This window comes from Geotrypetes seraphini, chromosome 16 (assembly GCF_902459505.1).
Source record: "Geotrypetes seraphini chromosome 16, aGeoSer1.1, whole genome shotgun sequence".
Lineage (NCBI taxonomy): Eukaryota > Metazoa > Chordata > Amphibia > Gymnophiona > Dermophiidae > Geotrypetes > Geotrypetes seraphini.
Window position 1 is genome coordinate 43,740,872 of NC_047099.1, and position 25,521 is coordinate 43,766,392.

General features: G+C 45.5%; 1 protein-coding gene across 1 annotated transcript; it reads left to right on the plus strand.

Annotated features, from left to right (window-relative positions):
* Positions 1 to 6,856: 6,856 nt before the first annotated feature.
* On the plus strand, positions 6,857 to 25,487 carry ADAMTS4 (ADAM metallopeptidase with thrombospondin type 1 motif 4). Its single transcript, XM_033924343.1, has 9 exons — positions 6,857 to 7,935; positions 15,882 to 16,220; positions 16,795 to 16,927; positions 17,968 to 18,138; positions 18,375 to 18,661; positions 18,918 to 19,104; positions 21,191 to 21,366; positions 21,741 to 21,916; positions 22,880 to 25,487. Exons 1-9 carry the CDS (start codon positions 7,291 to 7,293, stop codon positions 23,313 to 23,315), a joined length of 2,550 nt encoding a protein of 849 aa, XP_033780234.1. The 5' UTR covers positions 6,857 to 7,290; the 3' UTR covers positions 23,316 to 25,487.
* The last annotated feature ends 34 nt before the right edge of the window (positions 25,488 to 25,521 follow it).

Below are 25,521 nucleotides of genomic sequence, written 5' to 3' on the forward strand. Positions count from 1 at the left end.
TCGTAGAACAGTGCTGAGCATGGATTTTTCCTGGCGTCTTTTTTACGGTGCCATATAATCAATCCAGCCCTAAGTGCTTAAAGTACTTTAGTGAAAGGGCCTCTTGATGCTCCTCTAATCACTGGGGACCAGAAACTTTTCTGTACCTGGAAGAAAGTGAGAGAAAAGGGATCCAAGTTTAATTGGATAACAGATTAGATTTCAACTCTGATAGTTGAGGCAGTGAACACTTAATACATACATAATTAAAATCATCAATACAATTACCAACACAGCAATGGAATTTGAATCTCAAGAACTGGTCATTCCCCATCAAAAGCTAACCATCCCAAAATATCTTATTCATATCCTAGAAGGCCAGAGCATCTAAGAATATAACAACTCCCTTATATCAACTTAACACACTCCTCAGACAGCACAGTTAGCTAATGCTTAAAGGTGTATGAAAAACCAGAGTGGAGGAAAAAGTCTCAGAACCTCACCCACACCAACCTTAGTTGAAAAACATGTGGCATAAAAAAACTTTCCCCCAACTGGAAAATATCCAAAAAAGCCTTGTGCAATGCAGAGAGCAGTAAGGTAAACTGAACCAATATACACTCTAAATATTAATCCAATGATTAGATCAAGATTATAACTCATCTTAATTTTGGAGTTCATCTCACATTGACGATGGCCACCGTTTCAAGATGTACACACACTCCCAAATGAATGCTCTGCTCTGCTTGGCGCCTGAGCGGCTTATAAAATAAGAACATAAGACTAGCCTTACTGGGTCAGATCAATTTGTCCATCAAGCCCAGTAGCCCATTCTCACGGTGGCCAATCCAGGTCCCTAGTACCTGGCCAAAACCCAATGAGTAGCAACATTCCAGAATCCCAAAGAGTGACAAAAGATTCCAGAACCCCAAAGAGTAGCAACATTCCATGCTCCCGATCCAGGCCAAGCAGTGGCTTCCCCCATGTCTTTCTCAATAACAGACTATGGACTTTTCCTCCAGGAACTTGTCCAAACCTTTCTTAAAACCAGTTACGCTATCCGCTCTTACCACAACCTCTGGCAATGCGTTCCAGTGCTTAACTATTCTCGGAGTGAAAAAAAATTTCCTCCTGTTGGTTTTTAAAGTATTTCCCTGTAACTTCATCGAGAGTCCCCTAGTCTTTGTCATTTTTGATGGAGTGAAAAATTGATCCACAAAGTTTATGGGGTGTCCGATCATGCTGCAGTCACAGTTCAGCTTTTCTCTCTGATGCCACTTCCTAGGTGTGGATCCCAGAAGTGATGTCAGAGAAAGCATTGAAGCCAGCGTGGGAAGCAGGTTGGTGGCTGCTCGTGCCAAAGTTAAAAAGATATGGGGGAAGGGAAGGAGCACATGCGTGGCAGGGGGAGGACTGGGAAGGAGAGGAGGAGGGGTACCAGCGCCCCAAGCACGATGGCCTCCCCGGGGCGGACATCCCCCCCTCACCCCACCTTACTATGCCACTGTTCATAGGTGGTCAGGGACCCACCCAGTTTTGCTTCAGGCCCATCCAGTAGCCACACAACATTGTTAGGCCCTCCAAGCTTTCTGATCCTTAGGGCCAGAACAACCCTTTGCCCCTCTCCTACACATGCTCAGTTCAACTGGCATCCCTACCTGTGAGCTGAGCATGTGCAAGAGGGAGGGAGGGCAGTCTGGTTTTAATAGCTAGAAATGTGCTGCTGACTGCTGCGGCAATGAGACAGCTCAGGGGACTCCAGCTAGTGGGGCCCGGGGATCCCTGCCAGCTAAAGAATTCCCATTTCGGATCTAAATAACGTCCAACTGCCAGGATAGCTAATGGAGATTCTCTTTTAATTGAAGTGATACGAGTAGTGCAGAAAGTTCAAGAATGGAGCAATAAGAGGAGAGAAGAGGCTAAAGAGAGAAGGGAGGAAGAGGACAGAGAAAGAAAGGATGAAAGCGAAGCACTGGAACCAGGAACCAGATTTAACTTGGCAGCTGGGCAAAGGAGGAGAAAGGGAGAAGGAGAGAAGAAAAAAAGAATCAGTGGCTTCAAAGTGATTTCTCCAGTCTTCTACGATGAGACAGGCGAGGGGGCTGTGACTGCATGTAATGACTCAGGGGACGGGACGTCTTGCGGTGGTGGTTTGGGGGGGGGGAGGTGAATGACACACTATTCCCAGGACTGGGGAAGGGGATGTAGTCTCTGGTAAGTTACGCTAATGAAGGAGATGTGTAACGTTCAAATGCACATATAAGAGAGTCTCACATACATGAAGCAATTCACATGCATTTTTCAAAGCAGTTCTGCTTCACTCATTGTTATCATTAAATCTTTTAACAAGAGTCTCCCAAGACATCCTTCCTTTCCCACTCATCACTCTACATCCACAGAGAGAAAGAGAGAGCCAGAAATAATAGGCAGAGAGAGCCATGACGAAAAAAGCAAAACAAACGAGAAATTAAAACTATTTGTTCTGTGCGACAGAGATAATAAGGAGCTGATCTGCAATAAATTACTGATGCTGAGAGAGAAATAATTTCACTGCGGCAGCAGATCCACAGTAGAAGAACTTGATTCATCTGGGAGGGAGGGGCACCGTCTCAGCTCTGTAAGGATCTGGGTCACCAAAAGAGGGAAATAACCAGTAGGTAGCAGCCCCCTCATGCCCTCCTCTCCGCCCCTGCTCCTTCCATGCCACTCCCCCCCCACTCTTGCACCTTCCCTTCCCACCCCCGAACCTCTTTAGATGCTCGTGCCAGGATTGACTTTCCCTCTGCCGTCACTTCCTGGCCCTCAGATCCGGAAGTGATTTCAGAAGGAGGCCAGAATAGTTGCTCACACTGGCAAAGATTTAAAGAGGTATGAGCAGTGGCTCCCCCTGTGCCCTCCCCTGCCACACTCGTACCCTCCCTTCCCACCCTTTATTTCTTTAAATCTTCGCCAGTTCGAGAAGCTTCTCCAGCCTGCTGCTTGGGATGGCATTGGCTTTCCCTCTGATGTCACTTCCTGGCTCCGCAACCCGGAAGTGATTTCAGAGGGAGGCCAGAGTAGCCGCTTGAACTGGTGAAGATTTTAAAGAGGTGCGGGGGAGCAGGAAAGGGAGGACACGAGTGTCATATAGGGGTCGGAGAGGTGCCCCCCCACCCCCCTCTGCTACCCCACTGGAAGTAACACTCTATCCACTAGGAATGAGAAGTCTGAGATGTTGGATCTCATGTTTGTTGTCTTCGGTTGGAGGGTCTTTGAGTGTGTGCTGTCTTTATCGGGTCAACCTGTATGTGTGCATGCATGTACTATCAGGAAAGAGTGCGCACCCTTTAAGAAAAGTCCTATGCTCAAATCTGGATGCCAGAAAAGATTGGCACCTTGCACTGGTCCATAAGGGACACATGCTCTGTACAGAATTGAGCTTTAACACTGATTCCTGTCTCCTAACGTTTGGGTGCCGAGACACGTTACACACATGACAGGATTGGGGCGCCTTGTATTACAGAATAGGGCAATAATTGGTTGTTAGCAGCCAATTAAGGCAAGGGCTCATTTCAGGTGCACTCTCTTATTAGCCAATGACATCAGTGCCGTAGCAAGGGGAAGAGGTGCCCCGCCCCGCCCTGCCCTCTTCTTCACCCCGCCCCCCATTCGCTCCTTCCCTTCCACGTACCTCTTTAACATTCACGGCACCTCCAAACTGCAACTTTTCCTCTGACATCACTTCTTAGGTGCAGGTTCAGAAGAAGAGCTGACGCTGGCGCAGGCAGTAAGTTGAGCTACGGGGGAAGGAAAGTGGTGCGCATGTGCGCGATAGTGAGGGGGGAGAAGCGGGAGCAGAGAGGAGGACGAGTGCTGGCACCCCCACCCCCACGAGGTGCACATTCATTTGAATTGACATTCATTGTAATGACATTCATTTGAAATGACTGCCCATTCCTAATACACACACTATAAGATAGGGGGTGCTACATGATGGACATAATGTGAATTAGGTTAACAAGGAGAGGGAGGATGTGCAAATGTTGGGGCATGATTGTTGGCACGCCAATGTCCAGCATACTTTTGACGGGTCACCCACTTAATGACACCTACCTGAAAAGTAAGCATGCTTAGGGGCGGAAAATAGGCATGGTTGACTTAGACATCGCTAGGGGTCTGAGGTAGGTGCCAGGAAATCAGGCCAGGTGAAACCCAGCCTAATAATCTGGTGCCTACCTCTAGGACACCTAGTGACGTCTAAGTCTACTAAGGCATCAGGTGATTCAGTGACAACTGCGCCGACCAGAGCCTACAAAGTTAGGTGCCATTAATAGAATCAGACCCTAGGAGAGAAATTACAGGACTGGGAAAAGATAGATGCCCTAGATTAGGGATGAGTAACTACTGCCCCTAATGGACACAACCCAGTTGAGTTTTCAAGAACATGCAGTACATGTAAATCAATCTCGCACCTATTCGTTGTGGAAATCTTTGAAAACCCAATTGTGGCCCTCAAGTAGGGTTCTCTGGACCCATAGCCCCGGCCTGTCCTGTTCCGCCCCCAGCCCCCTCAACCTGTTTGCTGGTCGGGATGGCATCTGCACATGTACTGGTGTGACACGATGATGTCATGCCCAGATGCCGGCCCAACGTCGTTCATTGCTAGAAGCTTTTCAAAACCTGGACAAAGTGCCGGGTTTTTGGATGTCTGGTAACCCTCAAGGACTGTGGTTGCCTCCCCCTGCCCTTACCTGCAGCAGAAGCAATTAAACCGGACTCAGAGTCCAAGTGGTCCCACTTCCTTGCAAACAGGGGGGGTTGGGGGGGGTGGGGGGGCATAGCATGCATGGGTTCAAAGCCTCTGCGCCAAGCCACCACCAGCCCTAGGAAGATGTGGCAGTGGTACCGATTATTCTCTCATCACAAATACCAGTTAAACCTTAGAAAGGAAAAATGAAACAGGAAAAAAAGGCCTCAGAGAGAGAGAGAGCTAGACATACTATTTGGCTCTCCTCCCCCCCATGCTTCTATCATCGGCCAAAAAAATACCTCATTAACCATTACAAATTTCCAAAATTCTAATGCTCTGGTAAACTTAATATATAAAGCAAACTAAATATGTAAAGAGAAATGAGATGCATATAGAGCTTATCTTTGAATGTTCCATCAAGTTCATTCAACTCACTTCTGTCACTTCTGTGCAGGCTGAATTTATCACTGGTAAACACTCTGCTGTAGTGTGCTGACGATGGCCAACATTTCACGATTTAGAAGATCGTTTCTTCAGGGCTCTCATGTTGTAAAAAACGTATGCTATCTGATGACCAGATCACAAGGTGGGGAAGGGCCCAAAATGTTGCCTCATCCCGCTGCCGCTCTTTGTATCCCCAAATACTTGAGTTGGTGAGCAGAAGTGCTGCTACCTCTATGCCAGGCCTTCCCCCACCAGCATAGGTTTAATGTCTGTGTAAACAAGCCACACTCCCTGCACATGCTCAATTTAGTCCAATGATGCGATAGTGATGGTCATGGCGAGGCATGGGGTTCCAAACACAAATTGGGGGGGGAGGGGCCAGGCCCTCCCCCATGGCTACACCACTGTATGGACCCGATTCATCAAGTGCAGGAAGAGGTAATGGACACACCCTATGTATATACTGTAGTGACCTGGCTCACCATGGTGGGGAGGAATCAAATTTTAGACACCATGTAAGACAGAGGATTGTTTGTATGTCTATTTTATCATGTCTTTGTTTTATCATGTGTATGTAAATTAAGTAAACTGCAGTTAGCATATCTGGGTTTAAAAAAGGTTTGGAAAAGTCCGTAGTCTGCTATTGAGACAGATATCGGGGAAGCCACTGCTTGCCCTGGATCAGTAGCATGGAATGTTGCTACTATTTGGATTTCTGCCAGGTACTGTGACCTGGATTGGTCACTGTTGGAAACAGGAAACTGGGCTAGATGGACCTTTGGTCTGACCCAGTAGGACTGTTCTTATGTTCTAATATAAACAATCCCTTCCCTGGACACAGTGAATGAGGTTACTCAATATTGGGGGGCTCAGCATAGGACCACAGCAAGGAATGGAGGACTTTGGAGCTAGGCGTAGGGTAGAGAGAGAAAGGGAGAAAGAAAACTTGGATAATAAACCATCAACGAGGGTACACTGTCCTATTCCAGTATAAATAAGTTGCTCTCTTCCATAACCAGCCCAGTCGGCTACATTGCCAAACTACAAGGAAGTTCTTCTTCACCCAGAGAGTGGTAGAAAACTGGAACGCTCTTCCAGAGTCTCTCATAGGGGAAAATACCCTCCAGGGATACAAGACAAAGTTAGACAAGTTCCTGTTGAACCGGAACGTACGCAGGTAGGGCTAGTCTCAGTTAGGGCGCTGGTCTGGACCGCATGAGTGGACTGCTGGGCACGATGGACCACCGGTCTGACCCATCAGCAGCAATTCTTATATTCTTATGTTCAGTGAAAGGAGGATGGAAGGAGGCCATGGATGTGTGGAGAAATGCTCAACCAGTAAAATAACAGGGTAAAAAAAAAAAACCTGTCAGCCTGGCTTCCCCATCTAGGCAATAGATTCCTGGAAACGGGCCAGGAAAAGGAGCACGCTCATTTCTCGCCTCGTCCATTCCCTTGGAGATTGCTTCCTCTGTAATAAAAAGAAAAAAAAATCCATTAAAAAATTATAATGAATCTAAAAGAAAAAGAAGGGGGGAGGGGGGCTTCCTGATTTGCGTTTAGATCTGCATCATCAAACGAGAGATTACAGCAATGTGTTAAAAAAAAAGAAAGGGAAACTCCTCAGCCAATGGCTGCACAGCTGGGCCAGCTGTTATAAGCAGCCCAGAGCCCAGACAGGAGACAGAAGACTGAAAAAGGCAGCCAGGGCAGAGGAGGAGGAGGAGGAGGACAGCAAGAGCGAGCAAGACAAAAGAGAGGAGAAAAAGTTTCTGAGCAGCCCGAGGAGAAAGGAAGCCCAGAGAAGCAAACTGATATGTTTTGCAAAACCACTAGTTTTTGCACCAGCTGACTTTTTCTTTTTCAAAGAAGCTTTGACATTTTCGGTCAGAAAGGAGGACCCCCCTCTCCAAAACCCAAACTATTTGAAACATTTGCTCTCTAGGTTTGTCAACTCAGATTAACATCAAAAGAGCAGTGCACTATTTCATTTTTTTTACGATTAAAGAACTGAATATATGTTCCATCTTTCTGTTGCTATATCACAGTTCCATAGTTGATTTAGATTAACTGAAGAGCAAAGATCCATTCAGGCTAACCTTTGCCTGATTTCTGTGATCTGTTATTTCTGAATAAGAATGAGAGGTTTGTCTACCATGCCTTGTCTTTTGTATAGAGTCCTAGTGTGGCTTCCCTTGGTCTTGACATTGGAAGCCGGTTATAGGGAAGAAATCGTCTTTCCGGAAAGAGTAAATTCCAGCTTCCGCCCGCCAGGCCAGGAGGAGACAGATTGGTCCAGGAATGGGCTCGAGAGTCACTCAGAGACCCGCCTACTGCTGCGTTTCAGGGCTTTTGGAGAAGAACTGTTACTGGATTTGGAAAAAGACCCCAGCTTCCTCTCTGAGGACCTGACTGTTCAATACTTAGGCAGAACCGGCCAAGAAGATGCTGATGGCTTGGTGGAATCTGGGGCCTACTTCACCGGAACAGTGAACTCTGACCCAGAATCCATTGCAGCGATAAGCTACAGTGGGAAATCCCTGCTAGGAGTGCTGCAGTACCAAGGGACTGAGTTTCACATCCAGCAGTTGGAAGGAGGGAGCCCCAACAGTGTGGAGGGAGTCGGCGCCCACTTGATACGGAAAAAGGTGCCAGAGAAAGCAAGTGGTCCTATGTGTAATGTAGGAGCTCAGTTGTCCATGGCGGCTGCAGGATTCCCTAGGACACCTCAGGGAGTTGTACACAACCCTCCTTCCAGGATGGATTCCACCAGAAGAACAAAGGTAAGGAAGAGCAAGCACTGGTTTAGCCTCTGTTATAGCAGTCTGATTGTTAGATTCCAGTTGACCAAAGGCTGCAACGAGGCTTTATTTGAATGAACTTTTTAATGTCTGAAGGGAACCTAGATTGGAGGTAACCAGGTAGCTCCATGTCATAAGGGAAGACCAGCTAGACAACAAGTCCACAGATGCAATAAGGATAAATCCAGAACTGACTCAGCCTGTTCTCCATGACATGGAACCAGCTAGGAATCTTCCATTAACCTTTTCATGAGGGTAGCTAAGGTCAGCATCTCTTTCCGAGAGAAAATCCCTGTAGACTCCATGAATAGTTCAGCCCTGCATTTTTGGATTTGAGACTTGTGCAACCTAGAACAACCCATATATTATATATCATTATGATGATGATTAATCTCTTGTGTAGTGCACACCAGATATAAGCGTTTGCAATGATGGCACAAATCAGCTCTGGGCCTTGAGGGTTAGACATTTTAATTTGCCTAAGTCAAACCACCTGGTTCTTGGTGATTTTTTTCGCTAGGAGTGCTGTTTGAAGCAGATTTGCCATTACGTGGAAATTATTCATCTTGCTCTTGTAGAACAGCGGCTAAAAGCAGGACGTCCGAGTCCGCGCCACAAGCCGTTACAGCTTGCCAGTTGCCATGTGTCATCCGGCTGCCTTGTGCCTCGGGCCTTGTTTCACCTGAGCCATTTTCTTTGCAAAGGTTTCCAGAGCAAACACACTTTAAACGGTGCCCAGAATAATAACATTCTGGGCCTGTGCCAGCAAGGAAAATGGTTTGGGGGGGGGTTTCCTCCAGCCACTGGCAGACTCTGAGAGCATCCCAGCAGTTGCTGGCACCCATTGCTGGGCATTTTATATTCTCTCTTTGGCTAAGCTCAGAACTTTCCATGCCTTTCCTCCTTCCTCCCTCTCCCCAACAAGCTTTAATGTGGAAAGCCCAGTTTCATGTCAAGCTTTTTTTTTTTTTGGTACTGATTGCTTTGGGTTTTCTAAAGTCCAGGGTGAAGCCAGTTGTGGCTGCACCAATGCCCTGTGCTGGGCATGACATTCTTTGCTGAGGAGGAGCTGCGGTAAGGTTGCTGGAGGTTCAGCCAAGCCTTGTAGCATCTCACTGAGCCTGTAACTTGAGCAGATAGATGCCGGCTGCTCAGCTGCCCAACCTTTGGAGCTGCCAAGTGACCTAGTTTTTCATTCGCATTGCATCCTGGGATGTGTAGTTCCTGCTTCTTCCATTTGACATTAACTCTGTAAGGATCAAAATGCGGCAGGAGGAAATTATCCAAAATAAATGTCAGAACAGACCTCCCTCCAGGAAATGAGTCAAATAGCAGTGAGGTTATTTTGGGAACCAACTGATTCAGGTCAGCAAAAGAGGCTGCTCTGTTGAAAGCACAGATGTTTAGGTCCTGCATCTCCTGAGCTATGGCTTTGCTGCATGGTCAGTTATGTTTTCAGGATATCCACAACAAACACAAATGAGAGTAGGATTAGCATATGGCTCCAGAAAAAGGAGGATGGATTGAGACATCCGGGTTTTTCTTCCATTGAAAGCAATGGAAGTAAAACCCAGATGCCTCAATCCGGCCTCCTTTTTCTTGATATCAACTAAATACTTACAGGAGATCAATAAAGTTTTCACCTGTTTATGTTAAATCAATATACATATATTTGTCCTGTTCAATACTAGTGAATATGAGTGCTCAATCTCCTGCATTGGAGCCACAGTAAGATTATGCCATGTTCCCTGTTCAAATTTCTATTAGTATCCTAAACAATGGCACTTATCTTAACTTGAAAATGGCTTGTCTGGATGTCCCCAAGTGGGGCTCCTTATTTGTGAACTGTGTATGCGATCACTCTGGTATCTTGAGTCATATGGTAACCCTACATGAGAGGGATTTGCATACAATGGACACCCAGTATATACAAATTTCTTTAATGTATAAAACATTGTGGATATCCTGAAAAGGAGACCAGCACAAGACTGAAAAGCCCTGCCACAGAGATACCAAGTTACCCAGTTCCAGGCTGGAGATTTTTGCCGAGTCCTGGTTTGAACTTATATCCCACAGCAATATGGGATTCGTAGTGCTTGATCCTGCCCATTGAAATCAGTGCTAGGGTGGTCAGAAATCCAGTACTGACCCAAATCTCCAGCCTAGAACTGGGTTACTTGGCATTTCTGCTGCTATAGGAACGGCAGGAACTAGAAACAGAGCTGGATGTCTATCAGGGCTGACCTGAGCCAGGCCGCAACCCCGTTTCATTCCTGAAGCTTTAGTACCTCTGATATCAATCTCAGTGCTTTTTGGCTTTCTTCCCTCTTTCTCACATTTATATACAGTTTGGAATAAAAGGTACATACCTTTTCTTATAGTCATGTTCCCTCTTGCTGTCTGCACCCAAGACACCATTTGGACTTTTGCGGGAAGCAGGACCACCAGTGTTTGAGTGATACAAAGGTAGATAGTGGAGGGCATAACTCAGAAGAAGAGCTGGTTTTAAGAAAGGTTTGGACAATTTCCTGGAGGAAAAGTCCATAGTCTGTTATTGAGAAAGACATGGAGGAAGCCACTGCTTGTCCAATGTTGCTACTTCTTGGGTTTTGGCCAGGTATTAGTGACTTGGATTGGCCACCGTGAGAACGGGCTGCTGGGCTTGATGGACCATTGGTCTGACCCAGTCAGGCTATTCTTATGTTCTTATCCATGCCCATGACTCTCAGAAACTTAAATGATCAAAGAGGAAAAGAGAGGCACACATTAAACAGTATTAATTTAGGATCATTTTACTGTTTCAGGTGCTAAGCCATTGATTCTTTTTTCTCACCATAATGATCCTACATAGGGTTACCAGACATCTGGATTTCCCCGGGCATGTCCAGCACTTTGTCCGGGTTTTGAAAAGCTTCCAGCTCGGGACCACGTCGGGAGGGCATCTGTGCATGAGAAGAGGTTGGAGGCGGGGCTGGGGTGGAATGGGGTAGGCCTGGGGGAGGGGCCATGGGTCCAGATAGTAAAATGTGGAACAGGCATTTCTTTGACATATTGATAGGCATCAGAGACTGTCCCTGCTCAGAGAAGTTTGCAATATATTCAAAAAAGAAATTGGGGAGTACAATTTTTCAGGAAATGGTTAAAAACAGCATGGCGGGTGAGAGGGAGAGCGGCACGGCAGGATTGTTGTTAAGGAGTCTATATGGGACTCCATGTGCATATCATGCAGAGGAGCTTCATGTATAGGAGGAAAGACTCACCCACTGAGGCAGCAATTAGAGGGCGGCTGGCCTGTGAGAGCACATTCATCCCCTGGCACGGGAAATTCACACACTTGTGAGGTAGTCTTTTGTTCAAAATTGCCTCTGGGGCACACAGGAAACATTCTGGAAAGGGGGGGGGGCTGCAGCCTTTCCTCTCTTTTGTTTTGTCTTCTTTGAAGTTTAGCACCGTGCCAAACTCCCTCTTCCCTCCCCGAAGGATGAAAGCTGCAAACGGTGCCTAGTAAAGACACCTCCGCCAATGGCCGCTCAGTCTGACAAGGTTGGTTCAGAGCCCTACGGGCACGCTGCTTGCCAATGCAAGGATTTTACCAGCTGGCAGAAGTATATTTCCTGCTTAAGGAGAGTGGGCAGCTGGCTCTCTTTAGGCTTTTTCCCCCCCCCTACATCTTCTTGTTTTTATTTCATTCATATATGTAAGGCTGCAAGTCCATTCATGCACTAGGATAAAACCAGGAGTGGATCAGCCTGTGCACAAAGAAATGGAACCAGCTTCAAGGAAGGGGGAGGGGCAGGGCAGATCGGGAGCACTGGTTCAGGTATCGGAGGTCAACATTTTATGATGTTATAAGAATAGCCTTAGTGGGTCACACCAAAGGTCCATCAAGCCCAGTAGCCCATTCTCACGGTGGCCAATCCAGGTCCCTAGTACCTGGCCAAAACCCAGAGTAGCAACATTCCAGAATCCCAAAGAGTAACAAGAGTCTAGAATCCCAAAGAGTAGCAGCATTCCATGCGACCGATCCAGGGCAAGCAGTAGCTTCCCCCATATCTTTCTCAATAACAGACTATGGACTTTTCCTCCAGATATACTTCAACGGTATCATCTTCTTATATATCTCTCCCTGTGTCATTCACCTCCATCCCTTTTCTAATAATTAGAATTACTCCATTACAATTACAAAAAAACTTACATACTAAGGAGTATCTCAGGCAATTAAGAAACATGCTTAATGCTATGTATTCCATAAGAGAAAGTGGAGGGACATTCACCTTCTTTTCGCAATGCCCTTTGTCGCATTATGCATGAGGTCCCTCTTGGAAAAGTAGGTGACTGTTCCTAGCAATAGGGCTGGTAGTGATCAGCTTCTCCACCTTAATGACTTACTGGATCTTCTCTCTCTGGGAGCCAGCCAAGCACGAGCATCTCTGCTCCCTGAATTCTTCGTTCGTGCACAGCTGGGCCTCCGGCGTTATGTACTGTTTACATAATGAGATGTCCATTTGCGCAAGGGCTACAGAGTCATCTTCTAGAAATTATTTATAACCAAAGGATTAACAGAAATCCTTTGCTTGCTCTCGGTGGAGCAACAAGTGTTGGCAGGAGCCTCTCACTCTGGCTTCTCCTGGCACAGAACACTGAGAAAAGGGCTATTTGGGATTCTTTCTGTCTGAGCAAGTGGGGTGCTGGCAAGATAACCGTCAGCGCCACAGTGACATAGAAAGCACGTCAGGAGCTGTATGTACTCCAAGAGGTCCTAGAACAGGCAGAGGCTTACGAAACTGACCCTCCCCATTTGCTGACACCTGCATCCTTTCATTGGCTTTCATGCATTGCCGGCAGCTCTCCCCATTCCTCCGTGAAGTCAAGATTAACAGCAGCTAGGACATTTCACTTTTGTCTAAACATCGTAAAATCTTTTTTTGCTCATCATTCAAGGGGCTGACAGCAGTTAAGGCCTGGGCTTTCCTTCCCTCTTCTGTCACTTTTAATGAATCAAGAAGTCTGTAGAAACATAGAAAAAAGCAGCAGAAAAGGGCTATAGTCCACCAAGTCTGCCCATTCCAAGTATCCCCTCCCCTGAATTTACTCCCTTAAAGATCCCACGTGAGTATCCCATTTTCTCTTAAAATCCGTCACGCTGCTGGCCTTTATCACCTGGAGTGGGAATCTGTTCCAATGATCCACTACTCTTTCGGTGAAGAAGTACTTCCTGGAGTCGCCATGAAACTTCCCTCCCCTGATTTTCAGCGGATGCCCTCTGGTGGTCGAGGGTCCCATGAGCCAGAAGATATCATCTTCTGACTCGATGCGTCCCGTGATGTACTTATATGTTTCAATCATATCTCCCCGTTCTCTTCTTTCCTCAAGTGAGTTCAGCCGCAATTTTTTTAATCTTTCTTCATACGTGAGATCCTCGAGCCCCAAGACCATCCTGGTGGCCGTTCGCAGACTTGTCCAAGTTCAGTCCTAGAATGCTGCATCTAGGCTTGGCTTTCAGGATATCCCTAATGAATATCCATGAGAAAGGTCTGTATGTGGCTCTCTCATGCATATTCATTAGGGATATCATGAAAACCTGCTCTATTCGCAGCCCTTGAAGACTGAACTTGGACAAGCCTGCTGTAGTGTGTCATCAAACTTTCCCCTGCCTACTCAGACACCTGCATGTTAAATTATAATACCTGTCTAGGGTTACCAGATTTCTAAGTTGCAAAAAAGGACATGTGGCCCCGCCCCATTCCTCCTCCAACCTCTATTATTGATTTTGTGTCATTATATAGAGGGTCAATTGAAGTGTTTCTGATCTAATCAAGAAAACATTTTTTGGGGAAAAATTAAATTAATTTTCAACATACTCTTCTTTTAACTCAATAGATTTGTTCCAACATTCTTCCAGACCTTTCATGCCTTCAGTAAAATACGAAACATCTAAACTGGAAAAATAGCTACTTACAGTAACTATAACAGCACAATCCAAAGAAACTTTCTTCCCAGACAGCCATTTTTTTCCAGGTTCAGAAAGAGAAAGAAGTCGAATGGAGACAAATCCGGACAATACAGTGGATGGGGAATTAATCTGAACCACAATTCATGCAATGTTGCCATCGCAATTGTTAATGTGTGAGCCAATGCGTTGTCCTGGTGGTAGAGAACTTTCTTCTTGGCCAAATGAGGATGTTTCATCTTGATTTCGGCACTTAGACGTTGTAATAAGCTAGCATAGAATTCACCATTAATGTTTTATCCCCTTTTCAGATAGTCAATAAAAATTATTCCATGGAAATCTCAAAAGATGGCCGCCATCACTTTCCCAGCCAAAGAAGCCATTTTCACTTTGTTTGGATTGCTCAAGAGTATAGTGATGAACCCCTGTCACAAAACATTGTGAAAAGTCGTTCTCATTGCACTTAAAACGCTTATGACACAACTTCTTCATGACTAAATATTCATGTAGGATGGTGTGTACACATTCTGATGAAATGCCAGCAGCCTCTGCTATCTCATTTAGGGTCAATCGATAATCTTCCATCACAATTCAGTGAACTTCATCAACCATTTCATCAGTTGTTGCTATTTTTTGGATGTCTGAAGTGTTCTTCAACCACAATGCTTGTCTGGCCATGTTTAACTCAGAGAAGCCCATGCTTTCACCATCGAAAACGAAGGAGAGTCATCACCAATCACTGCGTCCAATGCAGATTTAATTTCAGTAGGCAATATTCCCTTCAAATGAAAGAATTTTATCACGTTACAATACTCAATTTTGTCCATTTTTTATAAAGTGGAGCAGATGTTCACTCACTTTAAAGGCTGACACGACAAAACTAGATGTTAGACTGACTTGAAAATCTAGCCATAGGCATTTGTTAGCGCCATCTGCTGGACAGCTATAGAATTGTGATGCTAATCTTGCTCATTTTTGGTCAGGCCAGAAACTCTTCAATTGATCCTTGTAAACGGGGCTGTAGATGGAAATTCTCATTAAGTAGCAATTAGATCTTCCTATGTGCAACAGGACAAATCCATAACTAGTTCAGTCACTTGAGGTTAAGCCTAACTCACCTGTGTATTTCCAGTTTCTTGATCTTCGTTTCTGCTCTTGCCGATGGTCAATAATGGATGCTGGTCAGGAGTTGTAAACCGTCATGGAAGCACACCATGTTCAACCATGATGGACCATGGTTCCAAAGCTCAAGGCACAATCTGAGCCAGCCCTAGTTTTGCCCACTGCATCAATGTACATGTAATTCCTGCTTTCATAGATACAAGAAAGAAAAAAATAGAATGACTCCACTGTGCCCAAGTTCTCTTAACCTTAAACTAATTCAAATATGATATCCTAAACTAAAACTTAAATTTATAGACTGTGTCATCTTTATGAAAATAAAGCTCGACTCGATTTACAGCATTTAATGTGAAAGGGAAAACAGTAAAATGCAAAATGTACAATTTGGTAAATAACCAGGTTTTTAGATGTTTATGGAAGATTCATTCAGTGGCTTAGTAAGTGGGGGTGTGGACTGCCCTGGGCACCATCTTGGAGGGGATGCTGGCTCCTCTCCACCCACTCATGCTATGCTCACACTTTCCCTTCCCACCTCCTGTATCCCTTTAAATCTTCGCCAGTGTGAGCAACTGCTCTGGCCTGCTGTTCGCGCCAGCCTAGCTCCCACTTCCGGGTCATGGGGCCAGGAAGTAACATCAGAGAGAAAGCCAATACCAGCGTGAGCAAGCTAGAGAAGGTGCTCATGCTGGCAAAGATTTAAAGAGGTCACAGAGGTGGGAAGGGAGGATGCGAGTGTGGTGCAGGGGGGCAGAGAGGAAGGCGCTATGCCACTGTCCTCAGTTTCCTGTAATGAGAAAAAGAAACTAGTTTTCACATCTTAATTGCCTCTCTCTCTCTCTCTGCCCCTCTTTTGCAGCGCTTTGCCTCTGTACCTCGCTATGTGGAGACTTTGGTAGTGGCTGACGAGAGCATGGCCACATTCCATGGGGTGGGGCTGAAACGTTACCTACTGACCGTCATGGCTGCTACCGCCAAGTTCTTCCGTCATCCAAGTTTGAAGAATCCAGTCAACGTGGTGGTAACCCGGTTGGTGGTGATCGGCCGGGCCGAGAAGGGTAAGACCCACGGGGGCCTGAAGGTGACCTCCAATGCTGCCGAGATGCTGCGGAACTTCTGCGAGTGGCAGAAGGGCCTGAACAAGCTGAACGACTCAGACTCCGAACATTTCGACACAGCCATTCTCTTCACCAGACAGGTACGCAACATCCCAGATCACCGTGGCTAATTCGTTGGTAGAATGCCGAGGCTGGAGCCTGCATCTTACTGATTTAATAAGGAGATATTTTTGTGAGTCACTGCAATGCAGACCTATGTTTCAGTGAATATGGAGTGTGTGATGGTTACCATTGAAGAAGTGGAAGTGAAGCAATCAGGATGAGAAAGCAAGAGGGGGGGTGGATTTAGCTCAGTTGGGATTGAAGCCAAACTATTAAAAGGTTCAAATCCAAAATGATACAGGCTGGTAGCATCTGATTGACTAAGGAATTTATTGAGGCATGAGTTTTTGAGAGCAAGAGTTGAATCTGCCAAAGTGTACGCTTGCCCTCAAAAGTTCATGCCTCAATAAAGTGTTTATACTGTCATTTTTTGCTACTCCAGACTAACATATTCAAATCGTAATATCCTTGGCTAGACGCAAGGAGTGTAGAACCCCAGCAGGCTTTAGATTTGGGGGAGTGAGCAGCTTCGATAACTTGCTTTAGTTGCTGCGATTCCTAGTGGCAGACCTGAGTTGCTCATTTTCAATTTCTGTCCTCCTTCTCCTGCAGGACCTATGTGGCGTCTCAACCTGTGACACACTAGGTATGGCCGACGTGGGCACAGTTTGCGACCCCTCACGGAGCTGCTCTATTGTGGAGGATGATGGCTTGCAGTCTGCATTCACTGCCGCTCATGAACTCGGTGAGAATCACAGAATGGTAATAGTTAAAAAGTGGGGGCCCATCCAATCTGCTCAATTTACCTCCTGTTGCTGTGCTGTAGATCCAAGTAATAATAATAATAACTTTATTTTTGTATACTCCAGTACCATAACAGTTCAGAGCAGTTAACAGAGGAAGAGACTGTACATAGACAGTGAAGTTACATTCAAGACATTCCGATTAACTTAACATGACAGAAGTAGTTAGGTATAGATCAGGGATTCTCTCTGCTTAGACCCAGTTTGCCAGAATATTTAGCTCCAAAGGCAAGACAGAGCCTTTCCCAACTCCCATGAAACCTCCAAGGAAGGGAGACGCAAAACACAGAGCAGTTGTTTCTTCGGTTAGTGGTAATTAGATTCTAGCAATCCCCAATAACATCTCAGTGGCAAAAGTTGCCAGCTTCTTTCACTTTGACTATCGAACTTTTGCAATAAAACTACTAGCTAAATCAGTAGGAGGAAAGATTTTTTCACTCAGAGAATAGTAAAGCTCTGGAATGCATTGCCAGAGTGGTTAATGCAGCTAATTTAAAAAAAGGGTTTGGACAAGTTCCTGGAGGAAAAGTCCATAGTCTGCTGTTGAGACAGACATGGGATGGTAGCATGCAACACTGCTACTATTTGGGGTTTTGCCAGGTACTTTTAACTTGGATTGGCTGGATAGACCATTGCGCTGACCCAATAAGGCTGTTCTTATGTTTGTTTTGCCATCTGAAATGTTTCAAGGACACCTGCCTATTACTTGTAATAAGTAATGAAAGTGAGACGTGTGAATTCAGTGTCCCTGTTCCCAGACATTCTTTGATCCCCAGGGAGAGTCATGGCTTACTCTTTTCAGATTCTGCCATGGCCAGTTGGCATCAGGATAGTGGGCTTGATGGACTTTCAGTTTGTCCCAATATGGCAATGGTTATGTACTTTTGGTTTTGTGGCGAAGGCGAGTATAGGAAGCTCCTATGTCCCTCTATTTTGGGGTTGGTTCTGATTCATGATTCTGTTCCTGTTTAATCCCTGCCAGGCCACGTGTTCAACATGCTTCATGATAATGCCAAGCCGTGCCTCGACCTGAACCAGCAAGCAGGCAACACTCGCCACATGATGGCACCAGTGATGTCCTATGTAGACCCTGAAGAGCTGTGGTCCCCCTGCAGCGCACGCTTCATCACAGAATTCTTGGACAACGGCCATGGTAACCCCCCCTCCCCAATCGCTTGACTTCTTTCCTTGCAGGATATGTGGTCCGTAGCTGCGCCTCTTGCCCTCTGATTCGCCCCGAGCATGTCATTACCCAACTTGCAATGCTTAGTTACTGCAGGCATCAGGAATGTGGTACTAAAATATGCACCCTAAATGTGACGGCTGAAGTGCCTTGTAGGGACTGCACTAAGATTTGCCTCTATCACTCTGTTTCTCCCAATCGCACAGGTCACTGCCTCCTGGACAAGCCCCACGAACCCCTACGCCTTCCTGTACCATTTCCAGGCAACGACTATGACTCTGATCGCCAGTGTCAGCTGACCTTTGGGCCAGACTCGCGTCACTGCCCCAACCTGCACACTCCCTGCTCTTCCCTCTGGTGCACAGGCAGGATCGATGGGCATTTCATGTGCCAGACCAAGCACTTCCCCTGGGCAGACGGCACGCCTTGTGGCGTGGGCAAGACCTGTATGAACGGACGCTGCATCAGCAGGGTGGAGATGAAAGCTTATAATGTAAGTGTTTGATATCAGGATGCTGAAACTAGTAATAGTGAGAGAAAAAGGGAGGGAGGGGGGATCAGGAAGCATCAGGGTCTACAAGATACCTACAGTATATTACAAAGAAACATTGAAAACTTACAAATTAGACCAACAAATGAGGAATGGCTGTGGCTCACTGGAACCTGCTTTTTCCACACTTCGGGGCAGGTTCTCTTCTGGATCTGACAGAGAGATTGGGCTGACTGATTTTTTTTGTCTCTCTTCACAGACTCCGGTAAATGGTGGCTGGGGCTCCTGGGGATCCTGGGGAGAGTGTTCTAGGACATGTGGAGGTGGGGTGCAGTTCTCCATCCGAGAGTGTAACAAGCCTAAGCCACGAAATGGGGGAAAGTACTGTGAGGGGAAGAGGACCCAGTATCGCTCCTGTAACACCAAGGAGTGCCCCGGCAACAGTGGTGAGTGCTAGATAGTCCCTGATCAATTCTAGGGGCAAGGAAGCTCTAGCCACGCCGACAAGATCCACACAGGGCTATTACCTAACTCGGGTCAACTCAGACCAGGGCTTACCCTTACCGAGTGCAGAAACTTTCAGCTTCCGATTTCTCTCTTGCAACAGTAGAAACAATAAGTCCCAGGATCCAGTGCAGCAAAACCAGTTTTGACCTGGATCAGGTGCTCACCTAGCTCATTTGGCATAAAAATATAAGGAAGGTTTTGTACCATTTCTTTTCACATGCTCAAGAGTTACCAGGTTACCCAGTTCCAAGCTGGAGAGGTTTGGAAAAGTCCATAGTCTGGTATTGAGAAAGACATGGGGGAAGCCACTGCTTGGCCTGGATCGCTAGCATGGAATGTCGCTACGCTTTGGGTTTTGGCCAGGTACTAGGGACCTGGATTGGCCACCGTGAGAATGAGCTACTGGGCTTGATGGACCATTGGTCTGACCCAGTAAGGCTCTTCTTAGGTTCTTATGTAGTTTTGAACTTATAGCCCAAAGCAACCTGGGATTTGTAGTACCGGATCCTGCAGGTCCCATAATGCACCAGGGATGGCCCAAAATCTCTAGCCATGGAACTGGGTAACTTGGCATCTCTGATGATCAGAGCCTAAGTACACAGCAGATCTTCCCTAAGCTAATCAGCAATTGTAAGGCACAGGTTAAACTTCAAAAAGGTAACACCTTAAGTTAATTTAATACTTATAATAGTCTGCTCTCTACCCACAAAGGAGAATAAATGTTACATGTAAGTGGAATGTAAAATGAAAACCATAAGTTAACTCATCCAAAACCCTTCCAAAAATAGTGAAGACCACTTATCTCCTAGCCCCCCCTTTTCCCACACATATAAAGCAGCAAACGGAGCCCCAAGTACTAGATCACACACACAACCCCATGTCTAGCAATGCAAAGTCAACATATACAGGCAGTATAGCAAGCCTTGTAGAGGGTCTCTGATCCTTTTTGTATGGGTCCCATACAGGCTTGCTATATTGCCCGTATAGCTCCAAATGTTTTCAATAAATTGGTTATCCTTTAGGCTGATGTGCGGTATCCCTTCCTCACTTTGTTTGCTTTGCCCCAAGTACTAGGGCATACCCTAACACTATACAATAAAGTCAATATCCAAACTTAACCCATTCCATAAATTAAATAGAATAGAAAAGAGAACCCTAAAGTTAAAATAAGTAAAGAATAACTAATCTATAGCTATGTGATGTAGGGTTCCATCCAGGAAAAGGATCTAGGTGTCATCATTGAGGATACCCTCGGCTCAGTGTGTGGCGGCGGCTAAGAAAGCAAATAGAACGCTAGGAATTCTCAGGAAAGAAATGGAAAATGCTATAATGTCTTTGTATTGCTCTATGGTGCAGCTGCACCTTGAACCTGTCCTAGGGGACCCCCAGCCAGTCACCTTTTCAAGATATCCCTAGCGAAGAGGCATGAGCGAGATTTGCCTATCTAGTAAGTAGCAGACATCCAAATTTCTCTCATGCATCTTCATTAGGGATATCCGGGAAAACCCAACTGGCTGGGGGTCCCCCAGGACAGATTTATGAGCCACTGTTGTGTGCAATTCTGGTCATCATATCTCAAAAAAGATATAGCAGAATTAGAAAAAGTTATAGAGAAAGGCGACAAAAATGATCATAGGGATAGGACGATTTCCCTATGAGGGAAGGCTAAAGTGCCTAGGGTTCTTCAGCCTAGAGGTCTACAAAATACTGAGTGGAATGGAAAGTTAGATGTGAGTTTCCAAACATACAAGACCAGGGGGCATGTAATGAAGCTACTAAGTAGTAGATTTCAAAGTACTGTGGAGAAAATATTTCTCCACTCAACCTGAATTTGTTGCTGGAGAATGTAGTGAAAGCTGTTAACTTAGCAGGGTTTAAACCCCCCCCAGGTGTGGAGCCCTTCCTAAAAGCCATTATTAAGATTACTCCTAGGATAAGCAGCATCAAATCTGTTTTACTCTTTGGGATCTTGCCAGGTATTTGTCATTTTAAATTGTGTTTCTTTGTTCTCTTGCCCCTTTACAGCTCTCACTTTCCGGGAGCAGCAGTGCGCCACCTATAACCACAGGACAGACCTTTTTAAGGGCTTCCCCTCACCCATGGACTGGGTCCCTCGCTACAGCGGGATAACCGAGAAAGACCAGTGCAAACTCACCTGCCAGTCTAAGCCACTGGGCTATTACTACGTCTTGGAACCAAGGGTGAGACAGCCTGTTTGGAAAGAAACTGTCATATCCTGCTCAGGCAAGAACAGGTCACCGCAGAAAGCTTAGATGCTAGTTACTACCTAGATGCTTCATCTCCATCTGCTCAGGGTCTCACCCTCCTTTCCCGAATATTTCGTCCCACACTGTTCCAATGGTGGCTGTGCACCTAGCCTTCCTATATTTGTAATAAAAAAAAATTCAGGGAAGGTGTGAAACATTTTCCTCCTTTTCATTCATGGGGCCATAAACTCCAAGACGCCAACATCGTCAGCTTCCACTCAAGGGCACTCTTTAAAGCTTATCTTGAACTGTAAATGTTATTGCTAAAGGGTTGATAGCTGACAGGTCTCGCTTGCTCCTACTTGCAGGTAGCTGATGGGACACCATGTTCTCCAGACACTACTTCCGTCTGCGTACAAGGTCGCTGTGTCCATGCGGGCTGCGACCGAATCATTGGCTCCAAAAGGAAGTTTGACAAGTGTATGGTCTGTGGGGGAAATGGGTCCACCTGCACCAAGACCTATGGATCCTTCACTCAACCCCGGTAAGAAATGAACTTGTGGGGAGGCAGAAAGGAGCCTATGATTTCAAAGCTCTTGTCAAGATAAGATAAGAAAGGTCCGAGGAGCTATTCTGTCTTCTGGGAGGCTATAGCTACTTTTCTAACAAGTGTCAAGTTTATTTAAAATCTGATACAAATGCTTATAAAAATTTCTAAGCAGTGTACTTAGTAAATTAGTGGGAAACAAGAATGTTATAAAAATACGAACAAGGACAAACTTAAACAGCAGATGAACAGAGATGAGGGGAAAGGGGGTAGAACTACAATGATTTAAGAAAAGAGAATGACAAGGGATAAAATCATAGGATGGGGGAAGGACAAGGGCAACAGGAGTAGATAAGACTTGATGATTAAGCGTTCTAACGATTAGATAAACCGAGCCTAATGGTTTTAAGTTTCAAATGTACAGAAAGGTTTTCAAGGAACTCTTGAATCTGTCTTCTCTAAGTTCCATAACTGGGGTGTGGTGATCGAAAAGATCTCATTATGTCTGGCTTTTCAACCCCCGGCACTTTGTCCAGGTTTTGAAAAGCCTCCGCAAATCGCTGCCCGATGCGATTGGTGGACAAGAGCAGGCAGCGGGGGACGGGACTGGGGGGCAGGTATAGGTGTCCGGTGATCTTTCAAGAGGGTACCGAGAGGTTTCCTATAATCCTCACAACACTTGATAGTTCATAGATGGAAAGTTGAGAAAGGGGGATGACTGAGTATGAAACAGGACAACTGACTGCCCAGTGTACGAGCGTTTTGTTGCTGGACACAAGAAGAGTGTGTGGAGAAGGTACCTGGGAAAGCATGCATGAGAAAATTCAGTTTTCCTCTCTCCTTGTGAGTCTTTGGCATTCAGCTCATGCTGGTTCCTTATGTTCTTCGTTACAGCTGCTGATGAACATTGCTCATTAGGCAGCGCTTCTGTATTCATGCTGTCCTTCCTGTCTGTTATAGATATGGCTACAACGATGTCATTACCATCCCGGCTGGAGCCACCAATATCCTGATCCGTCAGAACAGCGGGTCTACCTCGAGTAGTGACGGAATCTATCTGGCTGTGAAGAGACAGGACGGATCTTATGCCCTCAACGGCAACTACATCCTAGTGCCCTCTGAAGTGGACATTAGCGTAGGGGGAGGAGTATCGCTCCGTTACAGCGGCGCCACAAAAGCCATGGAGACGATCACCGGTCGAGGGCCACTGAAAGTGTCGCTTACCATCCAAGCTTTGGTGGTGGCCGACAAGAAAGCGCCAAGACTGAAGTACACGTTCTTCGTTCCCAAAAGCAGCACACGGCCTGTACCACCCAGAAAGCCCATGGAGGACTGGCTCAAACGTCGAGCCCTGATGCTGGAGATCCTGAGGAGGTCCAGAAGTAGCCACAACTAGTTGCACAGAAAAAAGAACTTGGGATCTGGAAAAGTGTTCTGCAGCAGGCCTCATTAAACTCTGACCTAATCATTGAAAAAAAAGGTGCTTTGCAGCTCAAATATGGAACCTTCCTGTGTGCTTATTTCTCAGGTTTTCGGATGAACTTCAAGGTCTTTGATTGACAATTCCCCTTGAGTAGGTCATACACACTTACAGGCTTCCTGTTGCTTTCGTGCACCTTTAGGTCTTTAGTGGTCTAACAGGGCTGCAGCAGTCACGAGGCCTCTAAAACAGAGAATAAAACATGCTCTGTGAAGCAGACAACACATATCCATATGAACGCTCAGAATGTGCCACTTTTGTTGGCTGGTTCAGCTGGAGTGGATCGTCATTTGGTCTTTTGTTATGCACTTCGTTTTTTCCCATCTCCATGCGACATCCTACCTTGGACTTTCATGACAACTTGGGTAGTCTATGGCCACTCTTGTGACTCCCATGAAAGTGTTTTTACTGGCTAAGGACTAAAGTGCCTGGATTGCCCTGCAATTTTTCTCTGACTCAAATGGACCCATGAGCTGGCTCAGTGCCATATTGTCTGGCAATGTGGACAGCCTAAAAACTTATTGCATACAGCACGACAATTTGAGGGTGGTGGGGGGCCCAGAGAAGCTTTAAGGTGGTTTGATTTGATGACATTGATGTCTTCACAGAACTAGAGCTCTAGCAATCGTTCTTATACAAAACAAAGGGATGGCAGAATTGCTCAAACCATACAACCAAACAAGCTTTGGGCTCTTCAATGCACAGAGTTTTTAGCCATAGCTAGGTCCACCGGGAACACTTTGCAATTTTCTTTGGTTGGTTTATAAGCAACAACATGTGGACTACAAGTCCACAAATGCATTGCTTTGCAGGTGAACAACAAGTAGGTTGGACCCCAAAATGTGCAATGATCAGGAGATGTTAAAAGGTATACAAAATACATTTGTAATGAAAACAAAAGGGAAAAATATGGTTCTTTTGGCAAGTGAAGGGATCTCCTTTCATTAAGGATATTCAATTTGCAACAACTTTAGGTCAAGGCAAAAGGAAGTATAACAAGTCACTTTAAAGCTGATCAAATGAAAGTGTTCATGACAGGCCCAGCAGTAGTGCTGTGGAAAGCGCTAAAGTCTGAGTCCCGTGTCGGTCAGGTCTTTGGCTCTTGGGTCAGCAGGGCAAAGGGAATTTTGATCATGACACATAGTGGCCAAATTGGTAGGGACGAGTAGAAAGTTTGGGCCAAAGACGGTCAGGCAGTGGTGACTAGAGGAAAGAAATCCCTGGCTAATTGCCATTGAAGGCACATGGTTCTGGATTTCAGATCCAGTTCCAAGGGCAATCCTACCAGACCCCAAAATAAAACGTGTTCATGTTTACTCAATTCATTTTGCATCCGGTCATACAGACTTGATCAAACTTGTTTTATCTTGTAGCAAAGGCTGAATTGTCATTCTCTCCTTAGGTCCTTTGTCACTTTCCACATCCTGATTCCTTGTGTAGAATGATACCTTGTATTTATTGATTATTTATTGATTTATGGCTTTAAATTTGCTTTTTTGAGGGGGAGGAATATGCATACCAGGATGGGTGCAGGTTTTAGGGCAACTGGGCCAAGACTTGTAAAACCTCCAATGTATGTACCAGTGTCACTGAATGCTCATTTAGTACAATAAACCCCATTCTTATGAAGCGCAGTCTACCTCAAAAGATAAACTGCATTAAAGTACTGACTGTCGCTAAATGTAACTTTAGAGATTATGACGAGACCCCCTAGAGTCAAGTTAGAATCATCAAGGAATAGGCTTCCTTCTAGAAGTATAGATGTTGACTATCAAGTCAAGTCTAGATTGTATCTGAACCATGCAGTTCTCCTCCGTGGCCGCACTTGCGAGAACTTCTGTCTCCCCATATACCCTAACTCAATTCCGAACCGAATTTTAGGCATTCACTGGTATCTTCCATACAGACAGCCAGACATTTCTTTTAGAAGGTTAATAAATTATGGAAATCAAATTGAATTTGAGGGTTGGGATGCGGGCAAGTCCTCCAATCTCAAGTTTATTTGTTGTTATAAATATTATATAAGTGCCTTTTTATATTAATTATTGTATTATTTGTTTTGTAATAAAACTTGCAAAATTATTTATAGCACATTGGTTTGTGGTGTCTGTTGGAATGGAAA